Below are 14132 nucleotides of genomic sequence, written 5' to 3' on the forward strand. Positions count from 1 at the left end.
CATATTTTTGTTGGTACACACCTATTAGTAGAGTTTCTAAGTCATAAATGTGTGTGTGTGCATTTATGTTTCACTTTAGTAGATATTGCCAAATAGTTTCCAAAATGATATTAACAATTTATACTCCTACCAGCAGTGTATGGCAGGTTGTAAAGTTCTACTGCCAATACTTGTTAATTTAAGTTTTTTCACCATTTCACGTATTTTATGGTTTTAATTTTATCCTTTTGATTCCCAGTTATCTTTATCATCTTTTTATGTTTATTGCTTTTTAAAATATGTTCTTTTGTTAAGTGCTTATTCAATATTTTTGCTTATTTTACAATTTCAACAATAATTTTCCTATATTATATGTCTTTACTACATGTCACTTGTGCAACCACAAAATAATTATAGCAGACATGAATTGAATAGTTAGTATAGGGTAGGCTTTGTCCTCATCAATTTATATGAACTGTTTATTTAATTCTCACAATAAGCATAAGTAAATACTATCGTTATTTTTAATGTACTTACAAGAAGAAAGATTAAACTCTTGATGTTGATTACATAGCCAATCAACAGTGGAGCTAACACTTGAATGTAATCTAGTTGATATGCAATGAACTTAATACATCACAGCAATAAATAATTTATGTAAATAACATTTTATTTTCCTACTGAATAATTTTTACTGCTTTCCTACTGAATCAATCCAGCAAAGTGTTCTGCTCAACAGTAGTCTGTTAATTTCTTGGCAAGGTATTTGAGGGGAAAACTGCACAGTATATCAGCTTCTTAAAAAATTACAATGTTCTTTATAATTTTAAAAGCTCTGAGAAATTCTCTTAAACACTGTTACACTCAAAGTTTTTCAATTTAAAGATGGAGCTCCCTTTTCACATGCAGCACCTATTAACATTCTATAGATCATATGTGGGATAGTGACAATATTTAATAGGATTAAGTCTAATTTTTTTAGCAAGGCATACAAGCCCTGTTCGATATGGACCAAACCTACCTTCTCAGCTTTATTTCACAAATTTATGCTCAAGCCAAATAGAAGTACTCGTTTATTCATTTACACATTCATTCTTTTCCTCTCTACGCCTCTGTTTCCTCATCTATAAAATGGTGGTAATAATTGTACCAGTCTCATGGGGTTGTTGTGAGAATTAGAAGTTAACACACACAAACACTTAGGACAGTGCCTGGAGCATAGTAAGAGTTCAACAAATGTTAATTTTCCATTCATTTATTCTTTCAAGCATTCATGTGTTCATTGAGCACATCTATTAAACATTTATAATGTGCCAGACATGGTACGAAGTCTGGTACCATAGTATGAAGTCATGGTACGAGGACATAAAGACCACACCAGTGTCCTGAATTTGCATACCATGGAGGAAATAGAAAGTAAACATAATACAGTGTGATACGTGCTATGATGTTGTGAATGCAAGTTGCAGTGAGTACGTATAGGAGGGCATCTAACCTTAATTATGAACAACAATAGAGATGGTAATCAGGTAAGGCTTCTTGGACTGTCTGCTAAAATTTACAATTTCAAGATTTTGTCACTTCAAAATAGCTATTACATCTTTAGCATATTAAACACTTAAGCAATGCAGAAAAACACAATAATTATTCCCCTTGTTGTTTAGTCTTAGTTTTATATAGTAAATGAATCTATTTCTCATTGCTTCATCTTTGCTGTTTCTTTACTTCTGGGCTCTGTATTATCTATTGGATTAATGTTTTAACATTAATTTTTATGTGCTTTTATAATTTCTTTATTTCGATTATTTCTTTGATAATTGAAGCTGAATCATGAGTTTTCTACATGTACAGCCTCAGGCTGGAGAGAATCAAGAGAGAAAAAGAGTAAAATTTTGTCTTTTTAGATCTCAAGTACACTTTTATAAATCTAGCAAAAATCATAGATTTGAAGGCTAGGGTTTTTAATGTCAAGGGCCAGGCTCTTGAGAGGGAAAAAGAATTCTTGAGATCTTAATGCTTGAACTAAAATATCAAGAGCCAAACATTTTAAGATTCAGAATCATTGAATTTATAACATCAACCACAGAATGATAAAAAATGTATAAGATAGCCATTTTTCTTCTCAAAAGTAGAAAAGATTTTGAGCAGCTTGGAGAATGGGGGAATACTGGACATGTGGTAACTAAAATATAGACTTGGTGGATTCCTTTGTGCAGGCCTAAGATTCTACCACTTTGGAGAAAATCTTGGAAAGAATAGTTTGACAAGTAGAAGTTTGATAGAAGCTCATAAGAGGCTCTTCAATAAGTTAATGGAAAATGTGTATTATGAAAAGAAAATGCATGGCTTTCAAATTTTTTGCACAAAAATAAACTCATACTAACTTATCATAACATAGCTAAATAGGATCAAGTTTGAGGCACAAAGAGGGATAAGACATCAGTTTGAAAAGAGTCCCTATCAGAGCAACTTGAAATCTGCTAAAATAGAAGTAAGATCAAACATCAAATTTATGGTGAAACTTGGGTGGAAGAATGGTGAAATCACTGATATCTTAGGAAAAGTTTATGTGGACAATACTTCAAGGCAATCAGCAGTTAACAGATTCATAACTCATTGTAGGAAGGGAAGAAATAATGTTGAAAACTCCTAGCAGTAGATAATCTACATGAATTTGTGAAGAAAAAATTTACCTTATTCCTGCCCTAATTGAAGAGGACTGATGATTAACAGTGGGAACAAGAGCCAACACTGTAGATATCTCAATTAGTTCAGTTTACACAATCATAACTGAAAAGTCAAAGATGAGCAAACTTTCCACCCAATAGCTGCCAAAACGATTGTGTGCAGATCAGCTGCAGACAAGAACAGAGCTTTCAATAAAAATTTTAAACATGTAGGATCAGATCCTGAAGCACTTTTTAAAAAGAAATGTACATAGGAGATGAAAAATGGATTTACTAGTATGGTCCTGAAGACAAAGCACAATCAAAGAAATGGCTACCAAGAAGTGGAAGTGGGCCAGCCAAAGCAAAAATGGCCTAGTCAAGAGCAAAGGTCATGGAAATGGTTTTGTGGGATGCTCAAGGCATTTTTCTTGTTGGTTTCTGGAGGGTCAAAGAATAGTATCATCTTCTTATGAGAGTGCTTTGAGACAGACCAACTTTTAGCAGAAAAGTGCCCAGGAAAGCTTTACTAGAGACTCCTTCTCTATTATGATGATGCTCCTACTCATTCCTCTAATCAAACACGGGCAATTTTGTATGAGTTTAGATGAGAAATTATTAGGTAGTCACCTTACAGTCTTTCTTTGACTCCTGCTGACTTCTTTTTGTTTTCCAATCTTAAAATATCTTTAAAGGGCACCCATTTTTTTCAGCTATTAATGTGAAGAAGATTGCATTTTTGCAATCTCCAGAAGTTAAAATCCTAGGACTCTCAGTTCTTTACAGATGGACTAGATGGCTGGCATCATCACTAAGAAATGTGTCTTGAATTTGATGAAACTTATGTTGATAAATAAAGTTCATATTTTCTATTTTTATCTTTTACTTCCAGTTCCCTGTGAACTTTCAAACTTTTCAAAGTCCTCTCATGTACATTTAATCTTCTCAAGTAGTAGGATGGGAATGGCAAGTTTTGTAGAGAATCTTTTGTATCCAACATGGCATGCAAGCAAGTAGTTCCTTGGTAGTCTCAAGGCCCTCACATTTCACTGTGATGTACAGAAAACAGGCAGGGGTTCCCTAAAGCCTGAAGAAGGTGAGGAAGTCTTGAGAAAGACTGGTAGACAAAAAAGGGCCTGGCCTTTTTGTGAGGAAGATTTAAGGATGTGGATTTAATAACCGAAAGCTAAGGCAGGACCATCAACATTGGCAATAGGTGCCAGTGCGTGATTGTGAGAACCAGAGGAGGCAAATGACCTATCAGATGAGGCTAGCCAAGGCAAACAGAAACATGCTAACAAAGGTCTCATTCTTCCTGTGACTCTAGGATACTATCTGACTGCCCTTCCCCAACACATATGCATATGCATATGCATGTGCATGCATACACACACACACACACATGCACACACACACATGCGTGCTCTTAAATTATCCCTGACAAGCAGCAAAGGAGAAGAGTGAGGGAATCCTGAGTTTGACTAAAAATTGAAAACTGAAACCCAGAATGACTGGGTTACATTACACTGGCAATTTTATACTTTTTACCACTTAAAATAAATAGGAATTTGAGAGTATATTAGTTCATTGTTGCATTGCAATAAAGAACTACCTGAGTCTGGGTAATTTATAAAGAAAAGAGGTTTAATTGGGTCACCGTTCCATAGGCTGTACAGGAAGACTGGCAGGGGAGGCCTCAGGAAACTTGCAATCATGGCAGAAGGTGAAGAGGAAGGAGTCACCTCCTGCATGACTGGAGTAGTAGGAGGAGGGTGAAGGGGAAAGGGCTACATACTTTTAAACAACCAGATCTCATAAGAACTCACTATCACGAGAACAGCAGGGAGGAAGTCTGCCCCAATGATCCAGTCACCTCCCACCAGAGCCCTGCTCCAACATTGGGGATTACAATTCAAAATGAGATCTGGGAGGGGATACAAATCCAAACCATAGAAGAAAGCTATGTTAAGTTCCATTAAAATATCCTAACTTTGAACATCTGAATTATTCAAATTGCTTTTTTATTTGCCTCTTTGTTGCATGGATTTTATGGTTAAGTAGTTTTTTCCAGTAGTACTTAATAATGCATTTCTAGAATTTGTCTTGAAGTTGCATATTTGGACAATAGTTCCAATATATATAATCAAGAAAAATTTCTTCCTTTATTTCAGAGACATGTTCTTATATAGCATTTTTTAAAAATACAGTTTTTCTATTTCATTTATTGGGATCTCGTTTTCATGGATATTAATTTTCACATATTAAATTACATTTGTCATTCCATTTCCATTAAATTTTCTTTAATAATATCTAAATGTTTTTCCATGTTGAGATTGCTTGATATCTTTCTTGTATGTGATTACTTTGATTAATTTTATTTTTAAAGAATTATATTTTGTCCTTGCATTGTAATAATTTATTTATAATTATAATGATTATATTTCTCAATGCTTGTTTTTGTACCTCAGTTTTGAAATCTGTTTTAATTAATTCTTTTATTTAATCTATCTATCTCTTAGTTCTTGATTTATTGAACTCATATTCTTATTAAATTATTCTACTACATGATAAACTGATACGGAATCTATATCCATATTTTGGTTAATATTACCAGATTATTTGTTTGGCATTCCATATGCCTTTGTGCCCTCTTTTTCTTCTTTGCTATAATAGGAATGTGCAGTTGTCAAGCCAGTTCTTTTCATTTTGCTTATGCATAACACAGTCAAGTATATGTAGACTATCTGTTCTGACACTGTATTTAAAATTATCTATTTATTATCACACTAAATCTTATATTTTATTTGTTTCTTGTCTGTCTTCGCCATGAGAAGGTAAGCTTCAAATGTGGGAATTTCTGTGATTCTGCTTCCCTTTATTCTAAGTAATCAAGCAAACTAAGGAAATAGAATTTTACAGAGAGGAAGGAGTTATTTATAATGGCAAGGCCTAGGAGAGAGCATGACCTGTTTAGGAGACTGCATAAATATTAGCTATGCAGAGAAGGACAGGAACTTGTGCTTAAGGCCATGTGGAACCTGACATGTTCCAAGTATGAAGATTTCATGAATAAGATTTTCCATAGAGAAGATTCCTCTCATAAAAATGCATAGAATAGACTGGAATAAAGCAGACTACAAGCAGGAAGACCACTTAGGCTGCTTCTGAGATAATCCAGGTTGGAAATAATGAATGGATGGTTTGCCTTCCATGGAAGGTTTTATATCCATGGAAATAAAAATATGAAGACAACTTGCAGAGACATTCAGGAGGTAGAATGAATTATGCATGGTTACTTATTAGATATAGAAAAAGGGTAGAATCAAAGACAATAGCCAGGTTTCTGGTTCGACTGACTTAGTTGATGGTGATACCATCATCAAGCCTGGGACTGCTGAAGAAGAGGAAAGGTGAAAGGAGCCAACCACTGCTGGTCACCCTGCAAGGCTCCTTATAAACATCATGTCACAACAGTCCTATTAGGCTGTAAAGAAAAGGCTATGCTATTAGATGTGAGTGAGAACCAACAGCAGCAGGGAGAGAATACATAAAGCATTGTTGCCTAGAGACTTTCTAGTAGAGATGTTTAGTGGACAGTAGGTGTCTGGAGTTCAGAAGGGATGTCTGGGTTGGGGATTGGGATAGGGAGTGAAAACAGTGGCTAAAATTGGGAAAGAGTAAGATCATTCTGCAAAACATAACTTGTATCTTCTTTTTTCAGGATTTTTTGCCTGGATTTTCTTTCTCACTCTTTCCATTTGCCAAAGTCTTCAGCCATTTTTAATACATGGCCCCAGAATAATTCTCTTCACAAAATCTGATGTATTTAAATTCCAGGATTTTCTTCTGCTCATAGTCCTTTATAGCCTTTTAGAAACTATACCTCTCTTAAACCCTTGTCAATCTGTATTTTTAATGGATGTTTATATGTTTCTTTACTTTGTAAGGTCCTGGTTCGCAGCCATATGCACTTCACAATGCCTAATATTGAGTTCTTCCCATGAGCAAAATCAATAAATTATTCATTAAACAACCTAAGTATGAGATAAAGAAAACCTTAACAATTTCCTTTTTTAAGGTAATGCTAATGGTATTTTATTTGTATCCCCTATTCCAACACACAGAGTTCTGAGGCAGAGAAATGAAATAAGTGAAAAGCTAAAAATAGCACAGTGACATCCAATATGGTCTGTAAATGACAGCCAGGCTCAGGGCACACTGGATAAGCTGCTAAGAGAGTACTGTTACCTTCATGTTTCTCTGACAGCTTGTTGGTGGTGCACCTATGCTCCACTTTTGTTCTCTTAACAAATAAAACACGTTTCTTTGTTTCAATCCGGACACAGTGTTTGGCTTCTTCCTCGGTTAAACCTAGGAGATGAAGTACAAACAAAAACCACTGAGAATGCACCATTGACAATTCAAAGAAGAACATGATGCTTTGGTCACTTCGGAGTTACAGATACCTTATATTAGCCCCTTTCTTCCCCAATCCCTATAAACTTTAGTAGCAGCTCAAATTAATTTTACCTACAGATTCAATCCTGCATGGGCACAGAGATGGTCCTGAACAGAAGAATCCTGTGAGTGCCCATCATCTCCCCCTTCAACACTGACCCTCAGAAGCACATATGAGCCGTTGTGGCCCTTCCCATGGGGACAGTGATGTCCTGTCCCTGTTGCCTGCCCCTTGTTGCCACTCAACACATTGGAGCTCTAAGCTTTCCCTTTCTATTGGCCACTGCACTGTGTAGCCCTGCAAATCAAAAGATTATGACATGCTCTGATCTGTTCTCTAAGACCTACTTTCTGGGCCACTGCTGATTTTGTGATACCTGAGTCCGCTTCAATTGCTTCCCTGTTTGTCACCTAAAATGCAAATCTTCTGGGCCATGCTTCTTCCCTGAACACTCATTCTCATACCTCTCTGGGCTTTTTCTCCCTAATTCAGCTGCTCACTCAACCCCTACCTTAAAATACTGTTTATTGTAATCTCAGAAATTCTGACTTCCTGACCTATGAATTATTTTCAAATTCCTCCTTGGCTATTCTATCTCCCCATGTTAATTCAAGCCTGTACTTGATACTGTTTCCACTGTCATCTCCAGCAGAAGTTCAAAAGGCCATATTCTCACCCCATTCATGTATGGGAGCTGGGAATGATATCTTCCTAGTTTCCCACTGCTGCTTTCATTGGATGACTCCCCATGGACTTTCAACCTGCAAAAACCTTGATGCCCTGAGGCTCAGGCCATCTGGTTTTAATACCTTTAGTCCTCATCGTTCTCCTTTACCAAACTCTCTAGCATCACTTGTTGAAGATTTGGGCATCTGAAACACTCCCGCCGCCACAGTCCTGTGATCATTCTCAATGGCCTCAGAATCTGTGTGTTAGTGGAAGAGTGCAGGGAAACAGATCTAGTATTTTTGTAGGCTGAGTTAGTACTGTCTGGGGTAATTGAGGGAAATCATTTTCTTTTTCTTAATAGCTTCCCAAGGCACCTGACTCACTGCTGGAAACATCAAAACTAAAATCCAGGTCTTTTGATGTTTAGTTAAAATTTGCCTTGCAAAATACAAGTACATGAGAGGTACAGCTGTTAATATAAGCTCTTAAGCACCTAAAAGCAAATACTAGTATTTGGGGTTATAGGTCATAATAGGCAGGGATGGGTGTTTTTAAAGCTTGAGGTTCTGATTACGTGTGATACTGAAATGGAAATCTGAAGGCATAGATTGCTGAGAAATGAGGCTGGGTAGATGTGAACTGGGTCTGTCTACCTCATTTTTTTGGTGACAGTTTGAAGAGATGCATTGTTAGTTGGGAGTAAAAAATTCTTGGTTTGAAGCCCTCGTGTTTAGTTTGCATATTCAACTCTAAAAAAAAGATAATTGTTTCAGTCTAGTTGAATAAATATGGTTCATTTTTCTTCTGGTAGGATTGTTTTTATAAGTGGGTTGTCAAATATTTAGGCCATACTTGGAATGTAATGCATTTATAGTGCATGACTCCTTAATCATTCATTAGGCTCTTATTATTTATAAGTAATAATTAAATTGGATGTGTTGAGTTAATTAACTATAACATAATGAATTAACTATAACATAATGAATTAACTATAAACTTAATTTCATCTTTGAGGGCTATAGATGAATCGTTGAAGATTTGAATGATGAATATTTTTTATGACATTGGTCATGCAGTGATCAAAGTATAAGTGAATTTCTGTGCAACCCTTTTCTTCCCTGCAGTATGTCCACTTTTTTGCTGCCAGACCTCTATCTATATGAACTAACAAGCTACTTGATACTGCAGTACCTCGTATCTTAAACCTGAGTGTTCCTCTGCTGTGGGGTGCAGGAATGAGTATTTCAGTAATGTCTTTAGCTACTCTGATGCCCAAAGACAAGATTGTTAGTTGAAAATTTCATATTAATAATTAGTGTGGTGAATAATTTTTGACCTCCAATTCAATGTAGAAGATGACTTCCCAACAAAAGGAGTTTAAAATTATCCTCTTGCATATTATGATATTTTTATTGTTTGATGTTTTCACTGTGTTTATGAAACTCTTTTCACCTTGCACACTGAAGCAATGTCAACTTTTATTCAACGTTTTAACTTGACTATGGTACATTGAACAATAGAGAAATAAATCAACACATGCAAATAAAAGGCAATTTAATTTTGTTTTCTTTTTCTTGAAGGAAAGAAACTACTATGAAATATTCAAGTCATTTTTCAAAAATTAACAACAGGGGATATAATTCTTATTGAATAAAGCATAGAAAAAATTAAATCTATACTTTAGTTTCATGTTATGATGAGGTAAAAGGAGAGAGAATAGGAGGAGAGAAAAGGGAAGAGGCCAGAATATATATTTATCTAGAGAGTTGGGAAAGCCAGACAAACACATGAAGTGGAGAATTTCATTTTCTTGAGAAGTTGTTTCTGTCTGGGTGTGCTTCATTTTAACCACAATTAAAATTTTACAGATAAATTATTACATATAAACTTATTGAATATGAGAATATTGAATACATCTTATTGAGAGCTTGTTTGGAGGTTCTAGCAGGGGAGTGCAGCTACTAATATACCCTTGACCTAAGACCAATCCTCCTCTATTGGGGATGGTCATCCTCTTTGACCGAGCATGCAGCTTTGGAGGGACACACATGAAGTGGTGAGGGAGGAAAGGGACACCCACCTAGCCAGCTAGATCAGCCGAATCAACCCTGGAGATCAATGAAGTGACAGATGTCACAGCCAGATCGTCCTCACATCCAGAATACATCTTACTGATTATATATACACACACATATATATATATATGCATATATAGACATATTGTCAATACATATATACAGTGTATGTGTGTGTATGTATGTATTGTGTGCTTGCATGTATATATGGATATGCATGGGTATTTATTTATTTTGAATTTCTTATCACATCCCAAACTCCTTTTCTTTCCTTCATTATATGTAACAGTCAATCTCTACCTCTACAGAGAAAGAGATGGAATGTGAGAAGGTTTCTGTAGGAAAGTATAACTCATCACTCTTCATTTTAGCTATGGGGCTTTAACTTTTTAAAGGATGAATAGTTGATTAAAGATTCACCCAGTTCTTAACTGACCTGAACTCTAAGCATTTAGGGGCTCTGCTCTGAATGCATGAGGATTATACTCATCAAGTGGGAAATTATTGTCTGGGCTATAGCAGAAGTGACCAGAATAATTTCATCTGAGGGTGAGATAAAACCAAGTCAAAGACCAGAGATTTCCCCTAACTACTTTTGCTCAGCATTGGTGTTGATACTATTTGCAGTAGCAGAAGACATCAAATTCATCATGCAAGAGTTGCTCCAGTGGAAAGGATAACTGAAAGGAAACATAAAGCATGCAGGCAGTGTGGAAAGCCTACAATAACACAAATCTTTTGCATTTAGTTTCAAGTTTCATCACCCGTAGGTGCTCATCTGGCCCACTCCAGCTTAGTTGTTTGTCAAGTTTCTAACTTTACTTTCATCACAGGTTTCATCTTGGCTTTCAGTTAAAATTATTATTTAAAAATTGCTATTTAATTTGTTATAAGGTATTGCTCTATGAAATTAGATCCTATAAAATGTTATTCATAAATTATCTTTTAGAATTTAGTGCCAGTACAAACTTTGTTTCCCTTGAAATATTGGCATGCATCTTCCTCTTTGGGTAACCACTGCTGTGTCAGCTTATGATGTTCCCAGATGTTAGGAAATTTAGAGACAAATATGATGCCTAAAATCACAGTGGTTAAGCATACTTATTTTTCTTATTTTTTGGTCTTAGCTTTCTATTTTTGTTTTATTTATTTGAATGTGTATGTTTTTTATCCTTCATCACATTTTGGAAATAAAGCAGGATCTAAATAAAGTCAAAGCAGAATAATTAAAATGAGAGAGTAAGAGAAAAATGAAAAATGTACTGCATGCTATCATACCAGTTAAAAAGAGTAAGGACTGAAGAAAGTTACCTGAGTTCTTTAGTTCCTCACTGCTAAACTGATAGAGGAGGTCATACACGCCCCCCAGGGTGCCAGAGGTGAAGTAATGAGTCCCAAAGTCATCAAATATTCGGCTGTACAAAGCAGAGTTGTATTCTAGAGGCAGATGGTTAAGTGCTTTCAAAAAGACATCAGAAAGGTACAGATCTTTAGCTTTCATTGTGAAGTTCAAGACTTTCATCACTTTATGGATCCTAATAAAACTAGAATCCTAAATGAAAGAAAGAAGTAAAAAGATGATTAAAGGTAATGAAATTTTGAAGTACCAAGCATTTAAATGTCATTGATTTATCATTGGTTTCATTCCCACCATAGTATTACAATTCTCACTCTCTATTGCCTGTTCTCACATACAAAATTATAAATTTCATTTTGCTTTCCAATACCAATGTTCAAGGGACAAAACAGATAAGATTATCTCAATAATGTAAACTGTGTAATGGGGGCACATGTTCTCTAAGAAAGAAGAATTCAATGATCAAAAAAGTCATATTTCCCTCCTAATTGCCAATCATGGCTGCATTTCTACTGAGTTTTTATTTAGAATGCTTGCTAATGTGAATAATTGAAAAAGGATTGTGTGAATTTTGAAATGGAAGTTATGCAGCTGAGATGGAGGTTATGCAAGTGAGATTCAAGTTACAGCTTTGTCACTCTGGAAAAAATGTTTCGATTCTCTAGACTTCAGTTGTCAAATGATAAGACGAGGGCTTGCACCTGGTAACATTTCACATCTCCTTTCAACTCCAAAGTGCTGATTCTAAATTACTTAGGGGGTGAAATCAAGTAAAATTATTTCTATTCTCTCTCCTCCACCCATATGCAGAAATACATGAGTTTCTTTTTTGCTGTTTACAAACTTATTTATTTATAATTTCTTTTTATGTCAGGTTAATTTAGAATTAGCTGGTGGATATTATGCTTAAAATCTCATTTCCTCAGATTATTTTTCCACATAGCCACTGAGGTTTATAAGTGTATTTATGTATATTGTTTTAAAACATTTTATGTACTTTATCTGATCTCTCAATTTTAACAAATTGCAGTAATAGTAACAGAGTAAGGACCATATTTTAGCAAAATAACTGTATTATAACTGTTAATTATTAACCATATTCCTCTTTGCTATAAGCATGGCACAAGATGACTGCTGACACAAAAGATAAAAAATAATCCCAAGGATGGAGAAAGAATCAGCATTAATCTCCCTTCTCTCTTTCCTTGTCCCTCTCCCTCTGTTCCTTCATTCTACCTTCTGGCCTTCTATACATGTATTGCCTAGCTATCTGAGATGCTGTAGATACGGAAGTAAAGAAGGCAGACAAAGTTCGTGCCTTTGTGGAACTTACATTTTAGTAAGTTCATTAATTCTATTTTTAAGTTTAATACTTGAATTTTGTCATAGAACCATAGTTTCAAAAGTTGGAGAGCCCTTGTGCTTTTAATAAGAAGCACACTCACTCCCTGAGTATCTGAAGTGCCTGTTCTGGAAGGTTCAGCATTTCCAGGTTGCTTTAAAGTCTCAGTCATGGAAAATACAAGTTAAATTTTGGTAGCTCAACTTAGCATAATCATTTCATGGTGTTCTACTTGCTGGTCCATGATACCTGAAACTGGCTATTTTAGATTAAAAAAATACATTACTATAGGTTATTAAACTACATATAATCTATTTCAACAATGTGTGAGGTCTTACTTTATTTTAATAATATTATTGTGGTTTCAGTTTTGTAAAGTATATCAGGAAAGTACTGAACCTTACTGAGTTAACTGGTATTTTGCTTGGAAACAGACTGTTTGCCCAACAAATGTCTAATTTGATCTGTGATTGTCGAAACAGCTAAAGCATCATGCTCTACTGAAAGGCTTGGATTGATTTTCAGTTTTGTGGTATCTTGTTTTCTCTACTTGAAGACTAAGAGAGGCTACAGTAGCATTTTTTTTCTTCCTTTTTTCTTTTCTTTCTTTCTTTTTTTTTTTTTTTTTTTGTGAGATAGAGTCTAGCTCTGTCACCCAGGCTGAAGTGCAGTGGCGCCATCTCGGCTTATTGCAACCTCCGCCTCTCGGGTTCAAGCGATTCTCCTGCCTCAGCCTCCTGAGTAACTGGGACTACAGGCCCCTGCCACCACATCCGGCTAATTTTTGTATTTTTAGTAGATACAGGATTTCACCATGTTGGTCATGCTGGTCTTAAACTCCTGACCTCAGGTGATCTGCTTACCTCAGCCTCCCAACGTGCTGGGATTACAGACCTGAGTCATCGTGCCAGCCTTATTTCCTGTTTAGACTGAAATTCCTTAATTCTGTTCAGACCTAATCAAAGATGACAGTAATGATGTTGGATTGAACTGTATGAGGCTAACAATTTTGCTCTATCGCCCAGGCTGGAGTGCAGTGGCGCCATCTCGGCTCACTGCAACCTCCGTCTCCCAGGTTCAAGTGATTCTCCTGTCTCAGTCTCCTGAGTAGCTGGGATTACAGGTGCACACTACCTCACCCAGCTATTTTTTTTGTATTTTAGTAGAGACGGGGTTTCACCGTGTTGCCCAGGCTGGTCTTGAACTCCTGAGCTCAGGCAATCCACCCGCCTTGGCCTCCCAAAGTACTAGGATTACAGGCGCGAGCCACCGCACCCGGTGAGGCTAACAATTTTGCAAGTCAGAAATGGTTGAATAACAGTAGTTTAATATGTTCCAACCTGATAATGTGAATAGCTCTAAATTTTTTTGCTTTGGGACAGACTATTAGAGGATCAAACAATAGTTGTTTATCTACGTATAAAGGTTTTACTAATTTCTCTAGCATGTTTGAAATACATATAAATCATATACGTGAAGCAAGACATAGGACTATAACTATGTCTCATTCAACATGTCTATCTCCCTTCAACTTTGACTATGTTTATAAGTAGTTATTTCTAATCCTGCATGCTATATTATGCTC

General features: G+C 35.8%; 1 protein-coding gene across 1 annotated transcript in view; it reads right to left on the bottom strand.

Annotated features, from left to right (window-relative positions):
* The window catches only part of C6 (complement C6), a 78361-nt gene that overhangs the window by 29857 nt on the left and 34372 nt on the right, over positions 1-14132 (bottom strand). The window contains 2 exon segments of the mRNA XM_033179456.1: positions 6894-7016; positions 11160-11400. Of these exon segments, the coding sequence (XP_033035347.1) occupies positions 6894-7016; positions 11160-11400 (364 nt within the window).

The sequence above is a fragment of the Trachypithecus francoisi genome, unplaced genomic scaffold, assembly GCF_009764315.1.
Source record: "Trachypithecus francoisi isolate TF-2019V2 unplaced genomic scaffold, Tfra_2.0 Lachesis_group2, whole genome shotgun sequence".
In the NCBI taxonomy this organism is placed as follows: Eukaryota; Metazoa; Chordata; class Mammalia; order Primates; family Cercopithecidae; genus Trachypithecus; species Trachypithecus francoisi.